At 37.4% G+C, this 23,429-nt stretch overlaps 1 protein-coding gene across 1 annotated transcript in view; it reads right to left on the minus strand.

Moving 5' to 3' along the window:
• GRIA3 (glutamate ionotropic receptor AMPA type subunit 3) overlaps positions 1 to 23,429 on the minus strand; it is a 252,568-nt gene that overhangs the window by 71,364 nt on the left and 157,775 nt on the right. Inside the window, exons 5-7 of the mRNA XM_087813532.1 lie at positions 20,640 to 20,693; positions 6,796 to 6,957; positions 2,680 to 2,847 (exon numbers count right to left, since the gene is read on the minus strand). Coding sequence (XP_087669658.1) covers positions 2,680 to 2,847; positions 6,796 to 6,957; positions 20,640 to 20,693 — 384 coding nt within the window. The remainder of the gene's footprint in view (positions 1 to 2,679; positions 2,848 to 6,795; positions 6,958 to 20,639; positions 20,694 to 23,429) is intronic.

Below are 23,429 nucleotides of genomic sequence, written 5' to 3' on the forward strand. Positions count from 1 at the left end.
AGGCAACCAATTGATGTATCTCTCTCACATTGATTTTCTCTCTGTGTGTGTCTCTTCCTCTCTCTCTCTCTCTCTCCCTTCCACTCTCTCTGAAAAACAATGAAAAAATATCCTCAGGTGAGGATTAAAAAAATTTGTATATTTCTAAAGGTCTAACCTAATTAAACATGATATACAAATTTGATAACAGTCTAGGTATGTCCAAGAGATTCCAGACCCCATGATTAAAACTTTTGGTGAGCAGAAGTAGAATTGGACTCCCACTTAGAAAGAAGTCTTTTTTTAAGGATGTGAATGTGACAGTTTCTCATCATCCTAGTTGGGATCCTTTCTTTAATTCTCCCTGCCCCTACCTCAGTCTACATTAGATACTTCTCTGCTGGGTTCCCATTGCAACCTCTGTAGGACTTAACAATAACATTTTAATCATCTATGTATTTCCATCTCCCCTACTACGTTGGGAAAATCTCAAGATGAGAGACATTCTGTTTCTGTGTTCTCAACTCTAATGGGATAGAGTAATTGCTTGATAAATGTTTACTGAACAAGTAGACAAGTCTCAATGACTTAACATTGTGACATATTTCAGTAGATTGGGCTAAGGCTGATCTTTTCACTATGTCAATTGTGATAAGAATGATTACCCAATTTGCAAGTGGGTTTAAGCTCTTTAAAAGCATTTGTTTACACATTAACTATTTAAATGTGAGCTCCCCTCATCTTATTTCATGTTTGCATACTAACTTGGAGCTTGATACATAGTTGTTGGTGCTCAATAAATATTTACTGAATGGTGTGCTTATTTATTCATTAAAACAGGCCCCTTAGGTACCTCTATTAGGCAGTGCTTTTGTTGGCCAGATTTCTGTGAAGGAAGAGACTGGTTTATTGAGCAACAACTATGTGCTAGTCAAATGAGGGATACTTCTACATCACACATTCTCACTTTAATGAACTCAAATTAAACGAAATTTCTTTTAACATAGTAAAACCTTTAGTATTTCAGATCCTCCTCCCTTGAAGTTGCTCTGAATAGTGGAGTTTTACTGAGCGTTTATCATGAGGGATCATCTACTATTGAAAAATGTTGATACTTTCCAGTCTCTAGAGTAATAGGAAGAGGTTGGCCTGTAGAGAGACCATCAAAGAGAGCCAGCTACACAAATTCTTTTGATTGAGTGTTTGATCATTAAGGCCTGGGAGAAAGTTTACTTACCTGGCTTATAGCTTGAGCTTTATCAGTGAGTTACACATGTAGAGATTATTTGTGCAATAGTATAATTAATCTTTATTTCTAGTAAAATTAATTTCTTGCTGTTCACTCTGGTAGCCTGTTTTCTATTTGGGGTATATAGTTGTTTGTATCATGAGTAGGGAGTCAATTGGAGATGCTGGAACTTGCCCCTTGAGGTTTTGTTGCTGAAAACTCCTTTTGATTCACTCTGAGTGAGTTTTATATTTCACTCATCATTATGTTTCACCTGACAATACAAATCTTGTAACTGCTATGAAGGTTGAATTTAATTAACTGCTCTTCAAAATTGTACAGTGCTACCTCCATAAAATGACACTTAGGGCATTTGTTAGGGAACTGACATAATGACATAAAAATCTGCATGATGAAAGAATGAGTCATATCTCTTTCTTGGAGAGAGACACAAGGGCTACTAACCCCTTTTGATTGAATGCTTCCAACTTGGCAAACTTAAGGCAGCAGTAAGAGAGCCAACTACACAAAATGATGTATGTTATGAGGCTATTACAAATTCTTCGTTGCTGGATTGTGCACAGAATTATCTTACCATTGCCTATCTCTTTGCTAATTTGGATGTCCCAAACATCAGGATAATTAAATAAGTAGAAATAAGAGAGTCTTGTGCTCTCAAAGGCTCATTTTAATGCATGCAGGCACATGTAACATAAAGCAAAATATTCAGAAAAGAGTTCTTACTTGGAAAACTGCAATCAATGGGTGATGCTGCTCCTTGTGTAAATAATGGAATCTGTTCAAAGGACACTGCTTGAAGCCTTAAATGACTTACCCTGTACATACTGAAAACAAGTGATCTATTTGACTGTCTATCCATTGATTCTTTGTACTTTTCTTTAGGCTTTTTCTTTGGGACATTGGGGAAAGCCTCTTAAGTAGGCCTAGAAATGGATCATGTTCCTGCGTTTCACCATGTAGAATAGTATAAAGGTTCTTTTTGGCAACAGAAATGCTATCACACTGACTTAGTTCCAAAGTCCATCCAGGCTAAAAATTTGTCTGGTGAGCCAGAGGATGCTGTTGTTCTTTGTAATGTGTAACTTGAAGGTAGGAACTTTATATAAAATATCTCAATACCCCTCAGTAATGTATTTCTGGAAAGTCTGAATTTTTCTGAAGTCATTTGCATAACTTTTGATGGTACTGAGTTTGATTTTCTACCTGTGGTGTAGCACAGAACTAAATATTCATTTGTCCTAAATTTGCCATTTTTCAAGCTTCAAGGAAGAAACTTCTAGTTTTAAATTTCTAGATTTTGATGAACAAATATCCATGCTTATCTTTCAGCACCATCTGACATTTTATAAACTCTGATCCTATTTCTTGTAGTATGTATTTTCTCAAGATTGATGTCTCATTTTTTGTGTCTTCATAAGGTCTCCCACCCTATAATCCATTGTGGTCATTACCATTTTCAGAGCTCTCTCGATATCAATTCCTTGACTCCAGGGCACAGCAGGATTTGCTAAGCAGTCTCCAGCACTGCCTCTCCGGGACACATCCACTCGCTGCCTCCTTAGATAGCGGAAAGCTTCTGCTATGACCAATATTGCATCGTGTGTCAGTGCAGATGTATACTGAAAAGGATGTATAGAAAACAAGATACCATGACAAATGATGCCCTCAAAACTTGACTTGTTCCTTGTCATTTTCATTCATCTCTACCTCTTGCTCTACAAAATCACCCTCTTAATAATTTGAATCAAGAGGTCTCTCTGGACAAGGCTGACTTTGATTCATTTTAGAATAATGCTTCTTACCTCATGTGTGCAGATGTTAAGATTACTAAGATCATATGGCTCAAGGGAATCTCTCTCTTGCTCTCAATACTGTGTTTCATACTAAGTGACTATTAAAAAGGTCAGATCCTTTATAAAGAAAGAAAAACATATGAAGTTAAAGGATGGCATATGTAGAATGGAGAGGAAACAGCATATCCTAAAGGGAGACTGGGTTATTGCTATTTCTAATAGAAAATTCAGATCTGGTGTTTACTTAGGGGAAAATGGAAATAGCTAAGTTAGACAGCTTGAAATTAATTTGGAGGGAAACATTAATCATTTCTGTCTGGACCACATTTCTGGTGAACTAGGACCTCTGGTTAGCAATAAATCAGTTTTTGTTTCCAGGGGGGAGCAAAACCTAAAGCTGGTTTTTGATTGTAGAAAATTACAATCGTTACTGAGTTTTAAATATGAAATCATTGATAATTTACAGGCAATAATTCATGATGCTACCTCTTTCAGGCAAGAACACTTCCTTTCTATTCCTTGGATATATTGGTATGCATCTACTAGGGTTGAGGCCAGTTACTTAAAACAAGGAATTAGATTATCTGCAATTTGACATGGTGGATGCCTTTTTACTAAATGAATCAATGTTTAATTAAAATAAGCTGGCCCATGTTTTGTAGGGGGTGACAAATACTGGGGGAATATAGAATTCTGTTGCTTTTTTTAAAAAAATGAAGCAAAATGTTCTAGGGGGAGTTGTCTTATATACACTATGTCTAAATACAATTGGGAGTGAATACATTGTCATCTTTACAATTACCAATTTACTTTTCTGACTTTTTTCATGTCACTGTTCTTTCAGAAGCAAATCATCAAGTATGACTATAACAGAGGGCATATGTTTTTTTCATGAAAAAAAGATCTTTGTGTCTGCTCATTCTAGCACTACATAAAGCCAACATGGTGGTGGTTTTTCTCCAGCTGCCTTTCCAAGCCATTCCAGAAGAGCTATTTAATACTCTGTTATTTCAGCTTCTACTTACCAATGTGTGAGCATGTAAAAAGAGCTCCCAAAGGAAACATTCATAAAATATAGAATAAATTAAGCATCAGGATTTTAATCTCTAAACAATTTTATTTCCTAATAAAAAATAGTGTACATAATTTTTTAAAGTGGGCTTTTGTTTAATTGATATAGAGAAAGGTTTCTGAATGACCAGTCCTAAGCAAAAGTAATCTGAGAGTTGTAACCATGTATTTAAATATTCCATTTTCTTAAGGCTTATAAGTAAAACCCTTCAGATAACTTAACAGTTCCTTTCATCAGGTTTGGATAACTTTACATTATACATACCAAGAGTTATCAGTGAATAATCCAGAGCTGAGATTGTCTTCCTTCTCTTTTGTACAACCTCTAGAACTTCTGAAGAGGCATAAACTATTCTGTAGTAGCCTTTTCATATGTTTACCCTAGTCCACTTTTTGTGCCTAACACAATGCCTGACATATTGTAGGTAACCCCTAAAATATTGAATAAATAAAAATTTCTTCCCTACCTGATAAAACTAAGAATGGCAAAGCTGTGTATAGGCTGCTTATAAATTTGTATAAGCTCACCTAAATGTAGTGGATAGATTTAGTACATAGAAAAGATTTGAATCATCAGGGAAATGCAAATGAAAACCACAATGAAGTATCACTTCATACCTATTAGAATGTCTATTATAAAAAAGACAAGAAATAACAAGTGTTGGCAAGGATGTGGAGAAAAGGGAACCCTTGTGTACTCTTGGTGGGAATGTAAATTGGTACAGCCACTATGAAAAACAGTATTGAGGGTCCTCAAGAAATTAAAAATAGAACTACCATATGAACCAGCAATTCCACTTCCAGGTATTTATCTGAAAGAAATGAAATCATTATTTTGAAAAGATATCTGTACTCCCATATTAATTGCAGAAATATTTACAATAGTCAAGACATGGAAATAACCTAAGTGTTTATCAATAGATGAACAGATAAAGATGTGGTACATATATAAAATGGAATATTATTGAGCTATGAAAAAAGGAAATCCTGCCATTTGCAACAACATGGATGCACCTTGAGGACCTGTGCTAAGTGAAATAACTCAGACAAAAGACAAATACTGTGTAATCTCAGTAATATGTGGAATCTAAAAAAACCCTGAACTCATAAAAACAGAAAACAGATTGGTGGTTGCCAGAGGTGGAGGTGGGAAGTGGATGAGGAAAATTGGTGGAAGTGGTCCATGGGTACAAGCTTCCAGTTATAAGATAAATAAGTCCTGGGGGTGTAATGCATGGCATGGTGACTGTACTGTATTGTATTTTTGAAAGTTGCTAAGAAAGTAATTTTAAAAGTTCCCATCATAAGAAAAAAATTGTAACTCTGGTGGTAATGGATGTTAACTAAACTTAAGGGGTTGGTAATAATTTTATAATATACACATATATCAAATCATTATGCTGTACACCTAAAACTAATATGTTATATGTCAATTATATCTCAACAAAAAATAAAAATGAATCATCTTTATAAAAAAGATTGACTACAAAGGATTCATTGTAGGAATTGTGACCATGTTAGCTGAAACATTTGAGGACACCTGATTTGACACATGATTTGGCATGTATACTATAACCACTATAGCACAGAATACCACTTAATTAGTGAGTGGTTTAAATGAATAAAAAATTACGTTTAACTTCAACTACATAAAGTAAGATCCTACATGTATTATGATCTGATGTGACCCATTCAGGGTGGACCTGCCTGGATGGTATAGAATGTCTCTCTTTCCTGGTCTATATCCCTATTGTTCTCCCTTACTCTTTTCTTGTTAGGGGGTATGTGAGGATGGGTATCTTGAAACCATGAAGAAGGAAATATGTCCCTCCCCCTTTCCTTTTTTAGAGAAGGGTCTTCAATATACTTTGACCCCTTGTCTTGATCACAGGACTCCCACAGCCATGGTACATGTACACTTTCACTATATCAAGAAAGAAGAACTTAAAGTTAGTTTCATACTTGAATCAATGCACCGAGGAAATGGTTACTTAAAAAAATGCATTTGAAGGATCCTTTGTGTAACTTGAATAACTTTCCTTTAATTTAGCTGTTTTAATTTCTGATTTTTAAATAGTAGAATTTCTAGCTATAGGGGAACACATATGAAAAATGTGCACTTTAAGCATGACTTTTTACTTTAATATTCTTATCTTGATTTCACGAAAATGAGCAACTCAGGTAACCTAATTATTTTTAAAGATACTTTTTTTTTGCAGGCAGGAAAACATTTCTGTTCAATATATGTATAGACAACACATACTCTGTATTAGAGCCTAATTCACTTGGGTGTGCTGAAATTCATGAAACTTATTAACACAAAACAATCATATAAATAATGTAAAATCTAATTTTCTGTTTCAGACTATCAATCTTCCTTAGCTGTTCCCACTGCTCCTACCGCTTGTCCGACTCAGGTTCTTCTAATATTTAAACTGTTAGCATATTATAAATGAAATTCATTACAAAATCATGTTAACATTCCCCAACACTGGGTTTTAAAAAGACCTCCTTCTCAATCACTTTTTTATTTAGGAGTTTAGTTTTCAAATGCAGCAGCATGACCTGTGGTTGTGTTTTAGCATCCTTAAAACACTTTTGAGGGAAGACCACTTGATCACAGGATGGCTGTAAATGTATAAAGACCACACTGAGATGCTTTGAAAAGCTGGCCTAAGGTGTCTACATGCCATGGAACATTACCTTTAGTGGTGCATTCTTGGCTTCAGGGAATTCCCTTTCATCCAGCCTCACCCAGCGCTGTATGAACTGCTGAACCATAGGATTTTCATTGTTGACGATCTGGAATCCTGTAATGTTTGCTCCCCCATGCATGACTCTTTCTAGCAAAATATCGGTAAAACCCTAGAGAGATTGAAAGAGAATCATGATGTAGCAGGTCGTGAGCTTTTATGTACAGTATCTGTTGATTAGTGTGAAGGGGGAAATGAAAGTTCCTTCTCTAGGATCAGTCTTTAACAATGAAGAAAACCCTGGACACAATGTTATATGTCAACTATATCTCAGTAAAAATGACGACAACAAAAAACAAACAGAAAACTCTGGATATGGACTAATTCTTAGGGCACTATGTCCCTATTTAGTGTAGTTGTGCTAAGGACAAACATAGGTGCCAACTTCAAGAAATGTTTTGATTTGTCTCATTTACCTGTATGCTTAGTGTTTCTTCATTGAATACAAATATAATGCTTCATGTAACTAGACAATATTGAAAACATTTGACCCCAACTAGAGGAATAAAAAATTTCCTTCGATTTAACATGCCAAACACAGAAGATTGCTTTAGATTCTAACGATGAGTACTTTCAACATTTGTGACATAGAAATGCCAAAGAGAGAAACTGATAGTTTGGTTGCAAATGATGGTACAAACCCCAGGGTATGTCTCACACATGTCTATAAATGAGTCTTGACATTTACTTCATAGCATCCACCATTTTCTTCTTCTCTTGCTCTGGCTATAGTCTGGTGTCTCTGCCTCCTCAGCCTCCTCATGGAATATCTTCAGGTTCACACCAAGTCATCTCCATTTGGGCACCGCCATTTCCACTGGGCATTGCTATCTTCTAGGACACCTCTCCCAGAAATTTCACTATTTTTGCTGGATACCTGTTCCTTTCTAGTTGCTGCTAATGCATTTGTGTCCTCAATGGGTTGAAGCCAATGTTTACATTCATAAAGAAATGAGGAGGATTCTTCCTCCCTTCTTTAGATTCTCCTCCCTAATATTTTAGTATAAGATTTTCAAACATACAGAAAAATTGAAAGAATAGTACAGTGAAGACCCATATAGTTACTACTCATATGTTACAATTAGTATTTTTCTATTTATCTATCAATCCATTTCATGTTTTGAATGTGTTTCAAAGTAAATTGAAGACATTACTTCACAGCAAAAGACTTCTGCATGCTGGTCATTAGCTAGAATTAAATGTTTGCAATTTTCTTCCTTCCCCCCTCCCTCCCTCCCTCCCTCCCTCCCTCCCTCCCTCCCTCCCTCCCTCCCTCCCTCCCTCCCTCCTTCCTTCCTTCCTCCCTCCCTCCCTCCTTCCTCCCTTCCTCCCTTCCTTCCTTTGTCTCTTCCTTGCCTTCTTTCTTCTATTTTGAGGTAAAATTTACATTCAACAAAATGCACACATCTTTTTTTCTTTATTTTCAGTTACAGTGGATATATATACAGTGTAACTAATATACAGAAGCCCCCCTCTTGTGCGCTTCTCTAGTCACCACCCCTACCCCCACTTCTTTTAATTTTAAATTTCTTTAACATAAGAAACAAGGTAGTCTTAGAAACCATTTTAGTGAAACAGCTTTTTCAGTTATTACTCACAGCCCCCTTCTTCCTTTTACAAGTGGGATATGAGTCAATGGAGACTGGACAAAGAGCCAAATATTTTGCATCACTGAGAGTTATGCCTCCTTTCACATAATTACAAAGTATTTTTATTTTTTAAAAATTTTTATTAAAAAAATATCTTTATTGATTTCAGACAGAGGAAAGGAGAGGGAGAGAGAGAGAGAGATAGAAACATCAATGATGAGAGAGTCATTCATCAAGCCCACAACCTGGGCATGTGCCCTGACCAGGAATCGAACCCCGATCGCTTGGATCCTAGGTCGATGCTCAACCTCTGAGCCATGCCTGGCCGGGCTATTTTTATTTTTTATAAAACTCCCCATATTAATTTTTATTTATTTATTCATAATTTATTTTAAAAAAATAACCTGACTCTGGGGATGGGGCCCAGAGATTTGTGTTTTTATTATTTATTTATTTAAAATATATCTTTATTGATTTCAGACAGAGGAAGAGAGAGGGAGAAAGAGAGATAGAAACATCAGTGATGAGAGAGTTGTCCTTGATCGGCTGCCTCCTGCACACCCCTGATTGGGGATTGAGGCTGCAACCCAGGTATGTGCTGCGACTGGGAATCGAACCATGACCTCCTGGATCCTAGGTTGATGCTCAACTGCTGAGCCATGCCCAGCCAGGTAACTTTTTTTTTTTATTGTTCAAAATATTACCGACATCCCTTTTTCTCCCCATTGACCCCTTCCTCCCCCCCCCCCCAGTCCCTCACCACACCACTGTTCTGTGTGTCCTTGGGTTAAGCATATATGCATATAAATTCTTTGGTTAATCTCCTCCCCCAACCCTCCCTCCTTTCCTCTGAGATTTGTCAGTCTGATCCATGCTTCCATGTCACTGAATCTATTCTGTTCATCAGTTTATTAAGTTCTTTAGATTCCACATATAAGTGAGATCATGTGATGTTTGTCTTTCTCTGCCTGGCTTATTCTGCTTAGCATAATACTCTCCAGGTTCATCCATACTGTCCCAAAGGGTACGAGATCCTTCGTCTTTATATCTGTGTAGTATTCCATGGTGTAAATGTCCCACAGCTTTTTTATCCACTCATCTACTGATGGGCACTTGAGCTGTTTCCAGATCTTAGCTATTGCAAATTGTGCTGCTGTGAACATAGGGGTGCATGTATTCTTTCTAATTAGTGTTTCAGGATTCTTAGGATATATTACTAGAAGTGAGACCGCTGGGTCTTTTTTAAAATTAACACTAACTTATTAGGATGAGTTTTCTTCCAAAGGCTTCCTTCATGAAAGAAACTAAGACTCAGTGTTTTCTCCCATTTTCTTCCCCTGCACTGTAATCAGTAGAGAAGCTTGCTTGCATATAAAACCTACCAGAGGATCCTGTGGGGGCTTAAGCCTATAACCCAACTCCCCACTCCCATTCTCTAAACATATATACAAATAAAGAGTCAAGGACAAAACTTTAACAAATGGCTTTAATTCATTTACTGTACCAAATCATATTTGTCAATTAACAAGTATTACATAAGAACACTGACCAACTTCCCATCCTCCTTCTGTTGGGGGTAAAGAGAGGGATCTCTGGTACTTTCCCATGTCTTAAGAGCTTGGGCTAGAAAAGTTGAGCTCCTTTCCTTGAAAGAAAGGGGTTAAGAATGCTTCTGCCACCATCCTGGTCTCCAAGGTCAATACCACAGCATGTACTAGGATGCACTATCTCTTGTGCCCCTCACACTTTGATAAGCATCACACTCCTATTTACCTAATAGAGCATGTTAAAATGACAATGGAGAATTAACAAAAGGGAGGCAGGGAGAAAATGTCCCAGAAATCTCACATCTGCCTTTAGGTGTTAAGAGCCAGCACTCTGTCTTTCCAGAAAGATTTTCCCTTACTGCCCTTTTCTTGGTAGGGTTACTAAAAGGAAGAGTCCAACTCAAATTTACCTTACCAATCACCTCTACTTACTCCCAGGAAGCTTCACTCTACCACATAGACCCCACATATTCCTACTTGGGTGTCTTCCTCTCTAACAAATATATTGTAATTTGGAAATATCTTCACAGGCATGCTCTGCACTCATCTCTACCACACATCAACCACTCTACTGAGTATCTAGAAGTTTTTCAGTCAACCCATATTTTATGACAAATATAGCTGGAAATGAGTTCTGGCACACAGATTAGAATTGACCTGGCTGTTCTTGGAGGTTGAAATGTGGCCATAGCAGCACAAATCAAGCCAGGAGAAGATCACCTCAGACTGTTCTCCTGGCAAGCAAGACCTACACAACACCAGCTCCTACTGACTGCCCTGAGGGCTTATCTGTCCATATGGGCAGAAAGCACTAACACAGCCTCATGGACAAAATGGAGAGAGCAGAAGCGTAGCAGAGAAAGAAAGGAGGTAACACGTATGTCAGAGGAAGACCCATTTGTGAACATTTTGCTTGTTTGTAATCTAATCAGATTTTTGGCTTGAATGTTGCCCTGGTGCCCAGCATTTAGATGCAGCAAACCACAGGCCTCAAGGTTGAGATAATCAAGGCTGTATTATCCCCTAAACCCTCTGAAAAAACACTAATGCAGCAAAGCTGACCAAGAAACATTAAGGAAGTAGAAGGGGAAGAGAGAAAAGAGGGAAACAGTAGAAAGGGGGATATAGGAAAAGCTGTTCCTGCTAACAGGCAGGAGTTGGTTAACTCTTGATCATCCTTCTGTTTCTGATACCTTGAAAAATAATTTTAGTTTTGTATCAAATATTGCTAAATTCCACAGTTCAAGTGGCCACTGACAGCTCCCAATATTGTAAAAAAATTAAAATTGCTAGATTTCCCTTTTTGAATTGACAACACACCAAACTCAAATTTGGATGTAAATGCTAAGTAGCTCTAAATCCTCTGTAAAAAACTAATGTAAAAGGAACAACCACCAAACACATAAAATAGGCAGACAAATAAAATAAAAGGGTGAAGAACAACAGGAGAAGGGAGTTAAGACAGAGTTGTTGGCAGTGGAACAGAAGTTGTCTGCCTCTTAGTCTCCTTTCCACCTCTGTTCTATTGCTTTAAAACATGTTTTGTTTTCTTTCACATATTGCTATATTCTGTTGTAGCTGTGGACAAGCATAGTGCATGACATTTTGAAAGTTGAAGCCTGACTCTTCCTAAAACCTCAGTAAAAACACTAATTCATCAGAGCTGACGAATAGGTAAATGATGGTAAGAGCAATTTTTTGGGAAAAGGACAAATGGTAGGCAGGGTTGTATTAGGGGCAGAGGCCTGGCTCTCCTCCTCTGATCCTTGTATTTTAAATCATTATTCTTGCTCATATTATATTCCCTCAAAAATCCCTTCTTCTTCATGTATCTGTTCTTTAAATTAATGGCACTTTAGGCCTGCTGAGTCACTGGGTGAGGTCCAAGTACCTGTATTTTTATACACTCATCAGGTGACTTTGAAGCACAAGTGGGTTTGATTATTTTCCTAGCTTCCTAGTTGGTACTCCTTCCAGCTCTTTACTTCTCCAGTTTATTCTTCACACAGTAAATTTACCTTCCTAAAACACCAATTAGTGCACAATACTCCTTTCCTAAAATTATTGCAAAGACTTTCTACTTTTTCTACAGTCATATTAACAGCTGGAAATCTTGAGCTGGCCTTCAAGATTTCCATTTTATGTTATGTTCTGCTCCCCTGGCCTCATCCACACCATTTCTTTCTATAGACCTCATGCACTAATCACATCATGCCCTGTTTAACCTTGGCGTGGCTCCTTTGTCTAGAAAGGGCTCCTACTTCATTCATCACTTACAGCTCTGGCTATCTCTATTGAAATTTCATTCTTCCAGAATAATTCATTTAGTAAAATAATGATGAAAAACATCAATATCAAGTTTATTACTGTAATCTCTATCAGGTAGTAAGAGGGCCAATGTGTGCTTCTGTGCCCCAATTATTACACAGGCTCTTGCATATTGTTGACTCTTAAGAGCTTTTGTCCTTCTTTATTATAGCATGCCTTCCCATGCCTTCTGTGTAATAAGTATGTGTATATGCCACAATACCATTCCTAAATGACTCCAAGATTCCAAATCCCCTACTGTACTAAGTGAAATTTCTGTTGAGCCCATTTTATTTTTTATAGTGATTTTAATAACTAGAAGTGATGATCAGATACTCTATGATTTTTGTATGCTTAGACTAGACTTATCAAATTCTAGTGCTCCTTACATTTCACCAACTCTCTTTGGTTGCAATTGTTTTTTAAGCTAACTGCCACAGTGGTATCTTTTCCTTTGCTTGGCTCTGTAAACTGTGTGTAGAGGGAGAGATTAAAAGAGATGAGAGACAAAGAATTTACATGCATATATGCATCACCATGAACACAGACAATAGTGTGCTGAAGGCCTGGTGGGGGGGAAGGGGCAGGAGCTGGGTGGAGGGGGTCAAGAGGGGAAAAAGGGAGACATCTGTAATACTTTCAACAATAAAGATAAATTTTTAAAAAAGTAGAAAAAAAGATAAGAGAAGACAAATATTGCAGACAATCCTACTGCTCACACATAGGGTAATTTGAAACTCTACTTTCTCTATTTTGTTCATTATTTTAATTTGTTCATTAGATTCCACATATGAGTGAGATCATGTGATATTTGTCTTTCTCTGACTGGTTTATTTTGCTTAGCATGATACATTCCAGGTTCCTCCATGCTGTCTCAAAGGATAAGAGATAGACCCAGAGGCATAGAAGTATGGAACGGACTGACAAATCTCAGAGGGAAGGAAGGGGTCGGTGGGTGGGGAGAGATTAACCAAATAATTTATATGCATATGTGCATGACCCATGGACAAAGACAATAGTGTGGTGAAGGCCTGGGGGTGTGCGTGCATATGCGGTGGAAGGGGTCAATGGGGAAAATTTTCAACAATAAAGATAAAGTAAAAAAAAAGAAACTACTTTCTCACTTTCTATGTTCTAAGTGCACTTGACTATTTGCCTCTGTGCAACAGTAGTAATATTTGTTGGACATATGGATATAATCTCCAGAATTTATTCCTTTGAGAGGGAAACTACTCATTTGGATTTGTAAGTTCTGCTATAACTCATCAGTTGTATCACTTTGCAACCACATCACATCTGTTTGTTTGATCCAGTGTACTATTGCCCACATCTGAATGCAACTGTATGAAACCAACCATGACCTTTGTGCTTAAGCCGTTCACACAGGACCTTGTAAGCTACCTTTGATTAGCTCTCCACGCCCACCTTTTACACAGACATTGGTTGCACAACTGGCACCCGGTGTTTACAGATTGTCCCTGATTTGAGAACAGCCACACAACCCAGTCTTCCAAAGATTCAGATGACTTTAGCATTATCATATCACCTTTGATTTATACATACTGCAAATCAGTTTCCTTCTGGAAGTGTGAATAATTGAGAGTTGGAAATAAGCATATTCAAGGCTTACTTTTACAGTATTTATTTTAAAGATATTATGTGGAGATTTCCTTCATATAATACTATTATTAGGGTACATTTTGTATACAGTGAGGAAAACACACAAGATACGTTGAGTGACTTTCATTGAGTTGATGGTAGATTATGGGTAAGAAATGGGAAAGGTGGTTTGCCTATATGAAAGATAAAAGTGGTAGAATGAGGGCTGGATGGCTGCCAAGGACAAGTAACTATCTTACTATTTGAATGAAGCCTGGCTTTGCCTTTAGTGCCATTTGAATGGTTCATTTGGGCCATGCTTTGATAGGGAAATACATGGTAATTGTGGTGACTCAAGTTATCAAGTTGCTAATGAGAGACACAAATCTTTTTCTAGAAGCAGGTTCATCCTCCTGAGAAGGGATAATATGTAGGGTTGAAGATTGCACCATATAAATTAGTACTTGATTACAAGTTGCTTGTATTATTCACTCACTGCTTTATTCTCTAATCCAATCAACAAATATACTTTCAAACCTCTGAAGTGCTATCTGTTGGTATAATGGTGAGCCATATCAAACTTGGTCCCTGAACTCATGGCACTTTAGTCCTTGAGAGTTATTTGTACAAATAATTACAAGTTGACATAGTGCTATTGGTGGGAAAAATAGCCACTAATTTCTTTTTTTTTAATTAACAACTATACTGAGGTTTAATTTAAATACCATAAGATCCATCTATTTGACACTGATTTAAAGCAAAAATCAAACCATGCTCCTGCTCTTCTTGAAATTCTTTAATAGCTTTCTGTTGCTGTTGAACAAAGCTAAAACCCCTTAAGCAGGCTTACTGCAGCCTTACACAATCTGGATCTTGTCACTCACTCTACTCTAGTCAAAAGTGCCTTCTGAAAGTTCAGAGAAGGTATCAAGCTCTTCTTTTGCCTCAGGACCTTGGCACATACTGTTTCCTATGCATTGCATGAACTTTCCCTGTTACTTCATCTAACTGGATCTTTCTTGACATTCAGATCATTGTTTCAAAGTCACCTTTTCTGAAAGGCCTTCTCTAGCCAAGCTATGCAGAGTACTCTGCCCACACTCTGCCATCTCTTCATTCCGTCACAGCACCTGTTCTATTTCCATGCTAATTATCATAAGCTGTGCAAGTTCTGTCCAATATGATTATAAGGTTCTTAAGGACATCTTCTGTCTTTCTTGCAGTAGAGTGGACAAGATATTGGGCATACAAATGGTATAGAGAAAATATAACTTACTATGAAGACCTTTAGAGCAGTATTGCCCAAAGTGTGTGTGGAATGGTGCTGGTCTGCTGTTTGTTTCCAGTCTGAGATGATATAAGGAAAGAAACTGAGCTTATAAGCCTTTATAGCAATTTGACAGGGTAATATTATGGCTGTTGAATCTAATACTAAAAAATGGGCTTATATTTTGTATATCTTGTTTTACTTATTTTATTTTTTAGTAATTTATTTTTGTTACACTTTTCTTGGTCTGTGAAGATCTGGGGAAAAACTTGGCTTTTCTTCACAGATAGTTTGAGAAGCACTGTTTTAGAAAATATGTTTGGGGGGTCTGGGGGAAGCAGAATTCTTTCAACTCATCTTGTTAGAATATTGGGTAGGAAGTGATCTTTCCTTATTGATTTCAGGGTAAGGGAGGGAGGGAGAGAGAGAGAGAGAGAGAGAGAGAGAGAGAGAGAGATGACTTTAAGAGAGGCATTTTTCGACAGGGAGAATGAGTCTCAAAGTCGAGTACTTTAAGCTGACAATCGCCTGTGGTTTTCTCAATGCATGGTAGAAAGTCGGACCCCAGGCCAGTCCCCACTCCTCATTCCTTTTGTGTTCTACGGTATCCTATTTCCATTTGAGAAGAAAGTGACTCCTGTTACCAGAAAGGTTGTGTATCCAGGGGAGGTGGCTGGCCTCCTGGCATTTTGGACTGGTGGGAGTTTTTCCCTTCAAGCCCACCTCCTTTGCCTGTGAGGTCAGGCTCCAGCCCAATGAGCTCTGTGTTTACATGCCATCTGCTGAAGTGTCAGTGGTTACAACATGTGGATTTGAGCATTTGAATTTTTATTTAGAACACTAAATATGGAAAAACAAAGGGAGGGAAAGAGTAGGAAACAGAACAAGAAGACCGGGACAAGGAAGGGAGCAGAAGGGAACAATCATTATTGGCAAGCAAAACATGACTCAATCTTATTCAAACTTGTTTTCTCTCTAAACAAAGTGGGCTTTTCTCTGTTTCAAGTACTTCTCAAGATTTCAGAGTTCACTTCTTCAGGCTTACATTACTCCTGGATGCCTCTTTTGGGTTCTATTTTATGAAAAAAATGTTTCTGTTTTAGTAAAAATTTGGAAAAATTAGATGTAATCTAGTACTCCCCCCATCATTATTTCCTGGCAAACTAATATGAATGAGGCAGATGGGGTGGGAAAGAGAAAAAAGACAGCAAGAGAAATAAGAGGGATAAGAGACAGGGGAGAGGGTGTGTGTGTGTGTGTGTGTGTGTGTGTGTATGAGAGAGAGAGAGAGAGAGAGAGAGAGAGAGAGAGAGAGAGAGAGAAGAGAAAGAGAAAGAGAAACATCAGTGTGAGAGAGCCACATCGATTGGTTGCTTCCTGCATGAACCTGCAACCCAGGTACGTGCCCTTGACCAGGAATTGAACCCGCTATTCTTCTGTGCATAGGCCAGCGTTCTAAATGTTGAACCACACCAGCCAGGACTACATTGACTAAGTTTTTGAACCTGGATGCCTACTTTAGCCTCATTCTTAGAAATGGGATCTGTAAAATCACAGAATTGATGGGATAGTATCTTTTTCTAATACACACTTAATATAAATTCAAAACCAATTAGTTTAGGAAGTTTTGCTATGTACTACCTAAAATCATCTCATATACAAATAGCAGGCTTTGGGAAATAGTGATCTGCTCTAACTCTCCATTTTACAGATTAAGAAACAGCTTCAGAGAGGTCTGATTTATTACAAGGCTAGTTAGATGAATTCTTGGGGTTGAAACCTGGTTCTTAGCTCCTAGGCTAGTGCCTTTTTCATTATGCCTACGGTTGATATAGGGTTCTGTGCACTATTATTGATATATATGAAATAATTAAATCACAATACATAGCATGCATGGCAATGCAGTGTCAAGGATCCTGATCCAAGACCTTACCATGAAAGAAAGAGGTTGCTTGAGTGACAAATCTATAAATGTTGGTTACCTCTGGTATTTTGAGTAGAGAAACATTACCACCTTAGAGGGAGTCCTGGAAGAGAAAACAACAATTAATTATGGAACCACCCGTAAGAAGAAGTGATATCACCAACTGATACAGAATTTGTAAGAGACTTACTTGCTCTATTGGGATGTCCACTTCTGGCCTGACCAGGTAACATCTCTGGCCTGTGCTCCTGATGCAATCTTGTGTTTCTTCCAAGGATTTCAACAATTTAAAACTTTCGGCAGCTGTTATCCACTATGAAATGCACACCCTGGCATGTGAAACCCTTTTTTGAAGCATTCATGAACTATCCAAGTCTTCTCACTTTAGGATTGCTACCAGGGAAGGTCCATGTAAAAGCACATAGAAGTCTTTGCCAGATCCATGGAGCTCATTATCAAAGGGGACACTTGAGGCAATGCTGCAGGGGATTCCAGAAAGCTTAGGTAAGCAGTGTGACTGTTTTTGACTTTGCATTTGTAGAAGCAGGCAGTGGTTCTGTGCTGTTGTTACATGAAGACTCAGATTAGAATTTGTCCCCCTGTATATATGTCCTTTGCTTTCATCCAGCTGGCTCATCTTGAATGGCCAGATGGCTCTCTTGAAAGGAAACATCTTCTTAGTTCCACTTACCCTTATTTGACCATCTAAATAGTTTTGGTTTGCTGTGTGTATGTGTACATGTGTCTTTGGTGGAGAGATTTGGAGTATTTTTAATTTGCTTTAAAAGTCTGAAAACCATGGAAGGGATAATCTGTCTCATCAGAGATTAGCAAACATTCTTATCTCTAGTGCCCATATGCAATGTGATATAGAATACAGGACTTGTGGAAACACAAGGCTGTGTTCAAATGAACAGAAGGGCACTAGAGGAAGAGAAAGGATGGCAACTCAAAGCATGGTGATGAGTTCATGTTTTAATTATCCAGGCTGACATGATACTATACATTACATCCTTTTTCAAGGAACAAACTTTGCTTATTCTTGTAGTAGACATCCTCCCAAGGTTTCATAATTCTCAGTTCTGTGTTCAACATTCAGTTTATCATTCTTTTCCCCAACCTTGTCCTAGTGATTCTCTCTTGTAGTTCTCTCACCACACAGGGTTACATTTCTGTCACATCTGGGTCTCAAAGTTGATACCAGAATTCACCTGAAGGATTGTCAGTAGAATTAGGGAGGCCTAGTCAGAAGTATAGAATGGGAAAAGTCTTTATAGATCATCTGGTCATCTTAAGCCAACTGAAACAGCCGTTGATGTGCATGACTCAGATCTCCCTTTAAGACAGAACGTGCCTTGAAGAGTTGAGTTAGATCACAGCCTCCAGCTTCAGGTGCCGTCAGGCTCTGCCTCAGCTTTCAAGTGGGAGGTTTGTGCTTCCTGGGCAGCTGCCAGCCAATGGCTGAACAAAGTGTGTGTGTGGGTAAAATGGCTTGCCATTTCGGAGGTAGCATGGGGTTCCTCTATGTTCAGTCTTTGCACAGGAGCTCCCAGCTGTGCTCGCCAAGACTTTCTCAGAGCTTTACCACAGTCTGAGGCTCTTCTTATCAAACTTCCTTCCTTTCCCCCTCCTTCACTAATATCAGACCTGTAATGTGGTCTGAAGCTCTCCCTGCCTACTTGTATTTCTCTTCCTTTTATTTTTCACAGGTATTACTCTCAATAAATGTTTTGCACTTCTAATTATATCTTAGCATCTGTTTCCAAAGGACTCAACCAATACATCTGAGTTCTACAGTAAGGAATCTGAGGTCCACAAAGGTGAAATGACTTACCCAAGGTACCATAGCTAGCTAATAGCAAAGTTAGTATAACAACCCGAACTTTCTGATCCCCAATTCAATGCTTTCCCAAAGTTCAGTGGTCTAAGTACCACCACAGTCATGTATACAAACAGCAACACAACAGGTTTTGTTATCTATTTATCCCCCATACTATTATTTATGTGACATATTTGACACATTAAAAATTGTTTCACTTGTTATTAAATCTCTACTTTAGCCCTGTATGAAGTAATAATATCCAAATAAAATCCAAATTTGGATTTTGATGTGCTAGTTTTATATATTTTTAATATATATTAAATAAATACAATACCATTATAATAAAAATGTTTGTGTGTGTACTACCTAAAGTCATATCATTTACTGCCAGTGATAAGTAAGCCCTAGGACTTAAAAGGCAGAGGAGAAGGAAAAGGTAGACAGAAGGAGGAAGGAAGAAAGAAAGAAAAGCAAAATACTTATTGGTGAGGAAGAAATGGTAAAAACCTATCAATAACTGCCTTGGGTGCCTTGGGTGACCTCCATGTTTCCTGCCGAGCCCTGGTTTAATCTCCAGTGAGTCAACAAACATCCTTTACTTATTGGTTGCCTAAAAAAGCAAATTGAATGTATTCAGATGTAAATTAAGAATCAAGATTTCTCCTCCTAAAAGAGTCAATTCATTTATCCCCAAAACGGACTGAAATGGTCAACTCTGAGCAATTTATTGGAGAAGATGCACACTACCTTTCAAAGCAGTAGTTCTAATCTTCATTTTATAAAGTGTTTGAGTGTATACACTTCCTAAGAAAAAAGATTTAAGTAACATTTCCTTTATCATTTAAAAAATATTCATAATTAAAATAATATTTTTCTTTGATTTAAGAAATCTAAAAATATAATTGCTATAATCTTTCACCTTTGTTGTCATTCTTTTGGTTTAAGAGTTCTGTAATGATTATGATTTTATTGTGCTAATGAAACAAAATTGGGGTTATGTAATAATTTAATAGATTCCTAGTATCATAGTGATAATTTAATGTTCTTCTTTTGTTCCACGGAGATGGTATTATACAGAACCTCTGTCAAACAGATATTAGTGATTTAGAAGCCATTTTGTTAGTTCCTAAACCAATTGTTCTTTTAGAGAAAAAAGAGTTATAAACGAACCTAAATGAAATACTAGCTTCTAGAGTGTCACAAATTTTAAAGGCATGGGAAGTTTGAAGGTAAAGATTCAAGTCATGTTTTATTATAGGTAGAAAGGTGGCTATACACTTAATATTCCATGTTTAAACCTATTTCTAGCATCTGGTTTGAAAAGATTTGGCAATGGTCTACTTCTGGAAAGATAAATCCATTACTGATGTGCATGTAAGAGTGGATTAATTGGAGAAAGAGTCAGTTTCCTGTGTTCCCATCCCTTGTCTTACATTTTAAGCCTGTGTAAAATGATTTACATTTCAAATCCAAATTGAATCTAAGAATAATCAGTGAAGAATCATATCAAATTATTATTTTTTAAATGAGGAGAGAATATAAGCTTCACAGCTAAAATAGAGACTACATAATTGAAAACAAGGCTATTACATTTAGGTTTTCGTATTTACTGACTCATTTCTCCAAATGTCTAGAGAACAAATTAGGTACTTCATATATTTCCTTTTGGGATGATTACAGATAACACAAACTAAAGAGACTACATTGCCCTGGGAAACTTAAACTCTGCTTGTTCTTACCAGGTTAGCAAGCATGTAGTGATAACCTCTTGAATGTTTCCCCAGGATCACAACCTGCAGAAAGAATAAGAAATATTGTTTATTCAAGAAAGACATTTTCAATTGCACAATCAATGGGATGGCTAGAACAAATTACTTTTAAATGATGAACAAAGTGTTAGGTCTTTATACAATATAATCACAGTTAATTGGACCAGATTTCACTTTCAGGCAGAGAGTACAGAAAGAATTGCTAATATCAAAGTTAAAAATGTCAACAAGGGAGAAAAAGCTCTCTAAATTTCCAGGTCAGTAGCATCATTGTCACTTAAAATAGATGACAAAAGCAATGAAGCTGATACTCCCCCACCCATGAACTGGATTTCTGTACTTAGCTGTTGAGATGGCAAATGGGCTGAACTTCGCATACGAATTAGAAAATAGAATGTACAGTACTTTTTTTTTTTTTTTTTTTTTTAAATCAGGAATGCTTAGGGAATAGTACAGTCAAAGAATGGGGTTAATGGGATTTTCAGGTTAATCAAGGTCGCTTTTGCTTATTGAAAACACCTTCTTTTTTCCTGTATTAATACTAAAAACTTGTGACCACCTGTATATCTTTAGGTGCTGAATGTGATGCCTTAGGATGGCAGGGAAGGGGTTTTTCCCTTAGGGGACATTTGGCAATGCCTAGAGACATTTTTGATTGTCACATTTGGGAGGGGTGACTAGTATCTAGTGGGTAGAGACAAAGGATGCTTCTGAACATCCTACAATGCACAGGACAGCCTCCCACAACAAATAGTTATCCAACAAAAAAATGTGAATAAGGTTGAGGTCGAGAATTCCTGTCTTAGGTCATCATTGCTATCATAATTTCCATGAATAACATTGTACTAATAATAGCCTTACAGTTTATCAAGTGCATTTTTATTTTCTCAAAATATGTAAATAGATTGAATGTTTTCCAACCAAATGTATTGATTGGCATTTGGAAGTTTTGACTAAATACCTGACATAAACTTATGTACAGATAGCTGAGGAGAGCAAAAATTCTGGTTAATTGAGGATTTTATAAAATGTCATTTTATTCAGTACCAACTATGTGTAAAATACTCTGCTGAGTACAGGGAGTGGGAATGAGGAGGGGATAATATAGCGGTTAAAGACACAACCAGAGGTGGAACCAGGTTTTGTACAGACCTGATGCTAATACCACTTTAGAAGACCCCTTTAAGAAAAATAATACAAAATTACACATACAATATTTTCAATAAGGCCTTGGAAAGACCCATGCAAGTAAAAGGCCATTAAGCTTAAGCTTCACGGTAAGTTCCATTCTGGACACTGCTGTCAAAGGGTTTAAAAACAATTTGTGAAAACAATAAATTGCATACAGACCAAACCAGAACTATATACAAAGTTAATACTACTACTACTACTACTACTACTAATAAAAACATCTGCCCTTAATTGAGTACCTAATATTTGCCAGGCACTGTGCTAGGTGCTTTATGTGTATTTAATCCCTAGGACAATTTAACAGATTAAATATCATTAGTTTCATTTTACAGATGAGGAATCTCAACTAAGGAGAGTTTATGCGATTTGCCCAAGGCACACAGCTAGGAAGTGGTAAAGCTGGAATTAGAACCTGGGTCTGTCTGCCTCTAGAACCCATATTTCTGGATGTACATTACATGGCTTCTTAGTATGTATTAAATGTCAAATACCAGTAACTGCTCTTGGCCCTGGGAGAAAAGGTGTCTGAGACCTGCTGGGATGGATACGGAAGGCTTTTCCTGGAGGAGATGAGGTTTAAGCTGGCCCATAAGTGGAATCATATATTCAAATATGCTGGCATGAGAAGGCCTCAACTCATTTCAAGGAGAGAGAGAGAGAGAGAGAGAGAGGGAACACACATGAGTGAAAGCACTGGTTTTGATTAATTTAAAATATGAGCCACATTTCTGACTGATTATTTATGGAGGAAATGCAAGGTTAATGAATGTCTTGAGGAGGTGATTTTTCATGCTGCCATGACACAAAATGAGCTGTTATGTATCTGCTGGGATGTATTCTTCAGTGTCTGCTTGTGAGAAACATTCTTACTGGTGACATTTGTTAACTTTTGATGGCAAGTTGGGACCATACATTTGTTGAATTTTTAATTCACTGACAGCCCTCAAGATAATAAAATCAGAAGGTTTTTAGTTCTGCCAGAAAAATGAGCAAGATTCCTAAAGACGTCTGGCAGACCCTAGAGAAAAATAAAGAAGCAAGCCCAAAGGAAACGGAGTAAGTCTTTCTCACCAGTGCAGGGCTTAGTGTCCCTTTGAACATGGGAAAAGTGAGAGAAAGTCATGGACAACCTTAGTGTTGTGAGAAGTGTCCTGAATGACAACCTAACATTGTCATGTACTTACTGTATGACTGTGGGCAAATCATTCACCTTTCTCAGCAGTGTTGTCAAGATTAGACTGAATAACATCTAACAAGGTGTTTGGGATGTGCATTGTGTAATTATGTGATGTTAAATAACTGTGGGAAGAGGTAATTCACTGACTTTTTTTAGGTTCAGTAAAACTTGAAGCTATTGGAATATCTGCTTTAGTCCATGCCCAGATGGTCTATTCAGAAGAAACTCAATTATTTGAAGGGAGCTCCCTCACAACTTCACCCTTTCAAAACAGCTTAAAGTGGAAGAGATGAGAAAGTTGTCTTAAGATAGAAACCTTTAGGTGTCACAAAGCTGCTGCCTTGAAGGCCATAATTATTTCCTCATCCTTATTTTCAGTGCCTTCTTAACTC

The sequence above is a fragment of the Miniopterus natalensis genome, chromosome X, assembly GCF_054644295.1.
Source record: "Miniopterus natalensis isolate mMinNat1 chromosome X, mMinNat1.hap1, whole genome shotgun sequence".
Lineage (NCBI taxonomy): Eukaryota > Metazoa > Chordata > Mammalia > Chiroptera > Miniopteridae > Miniopterus > Miniopterus natalensis.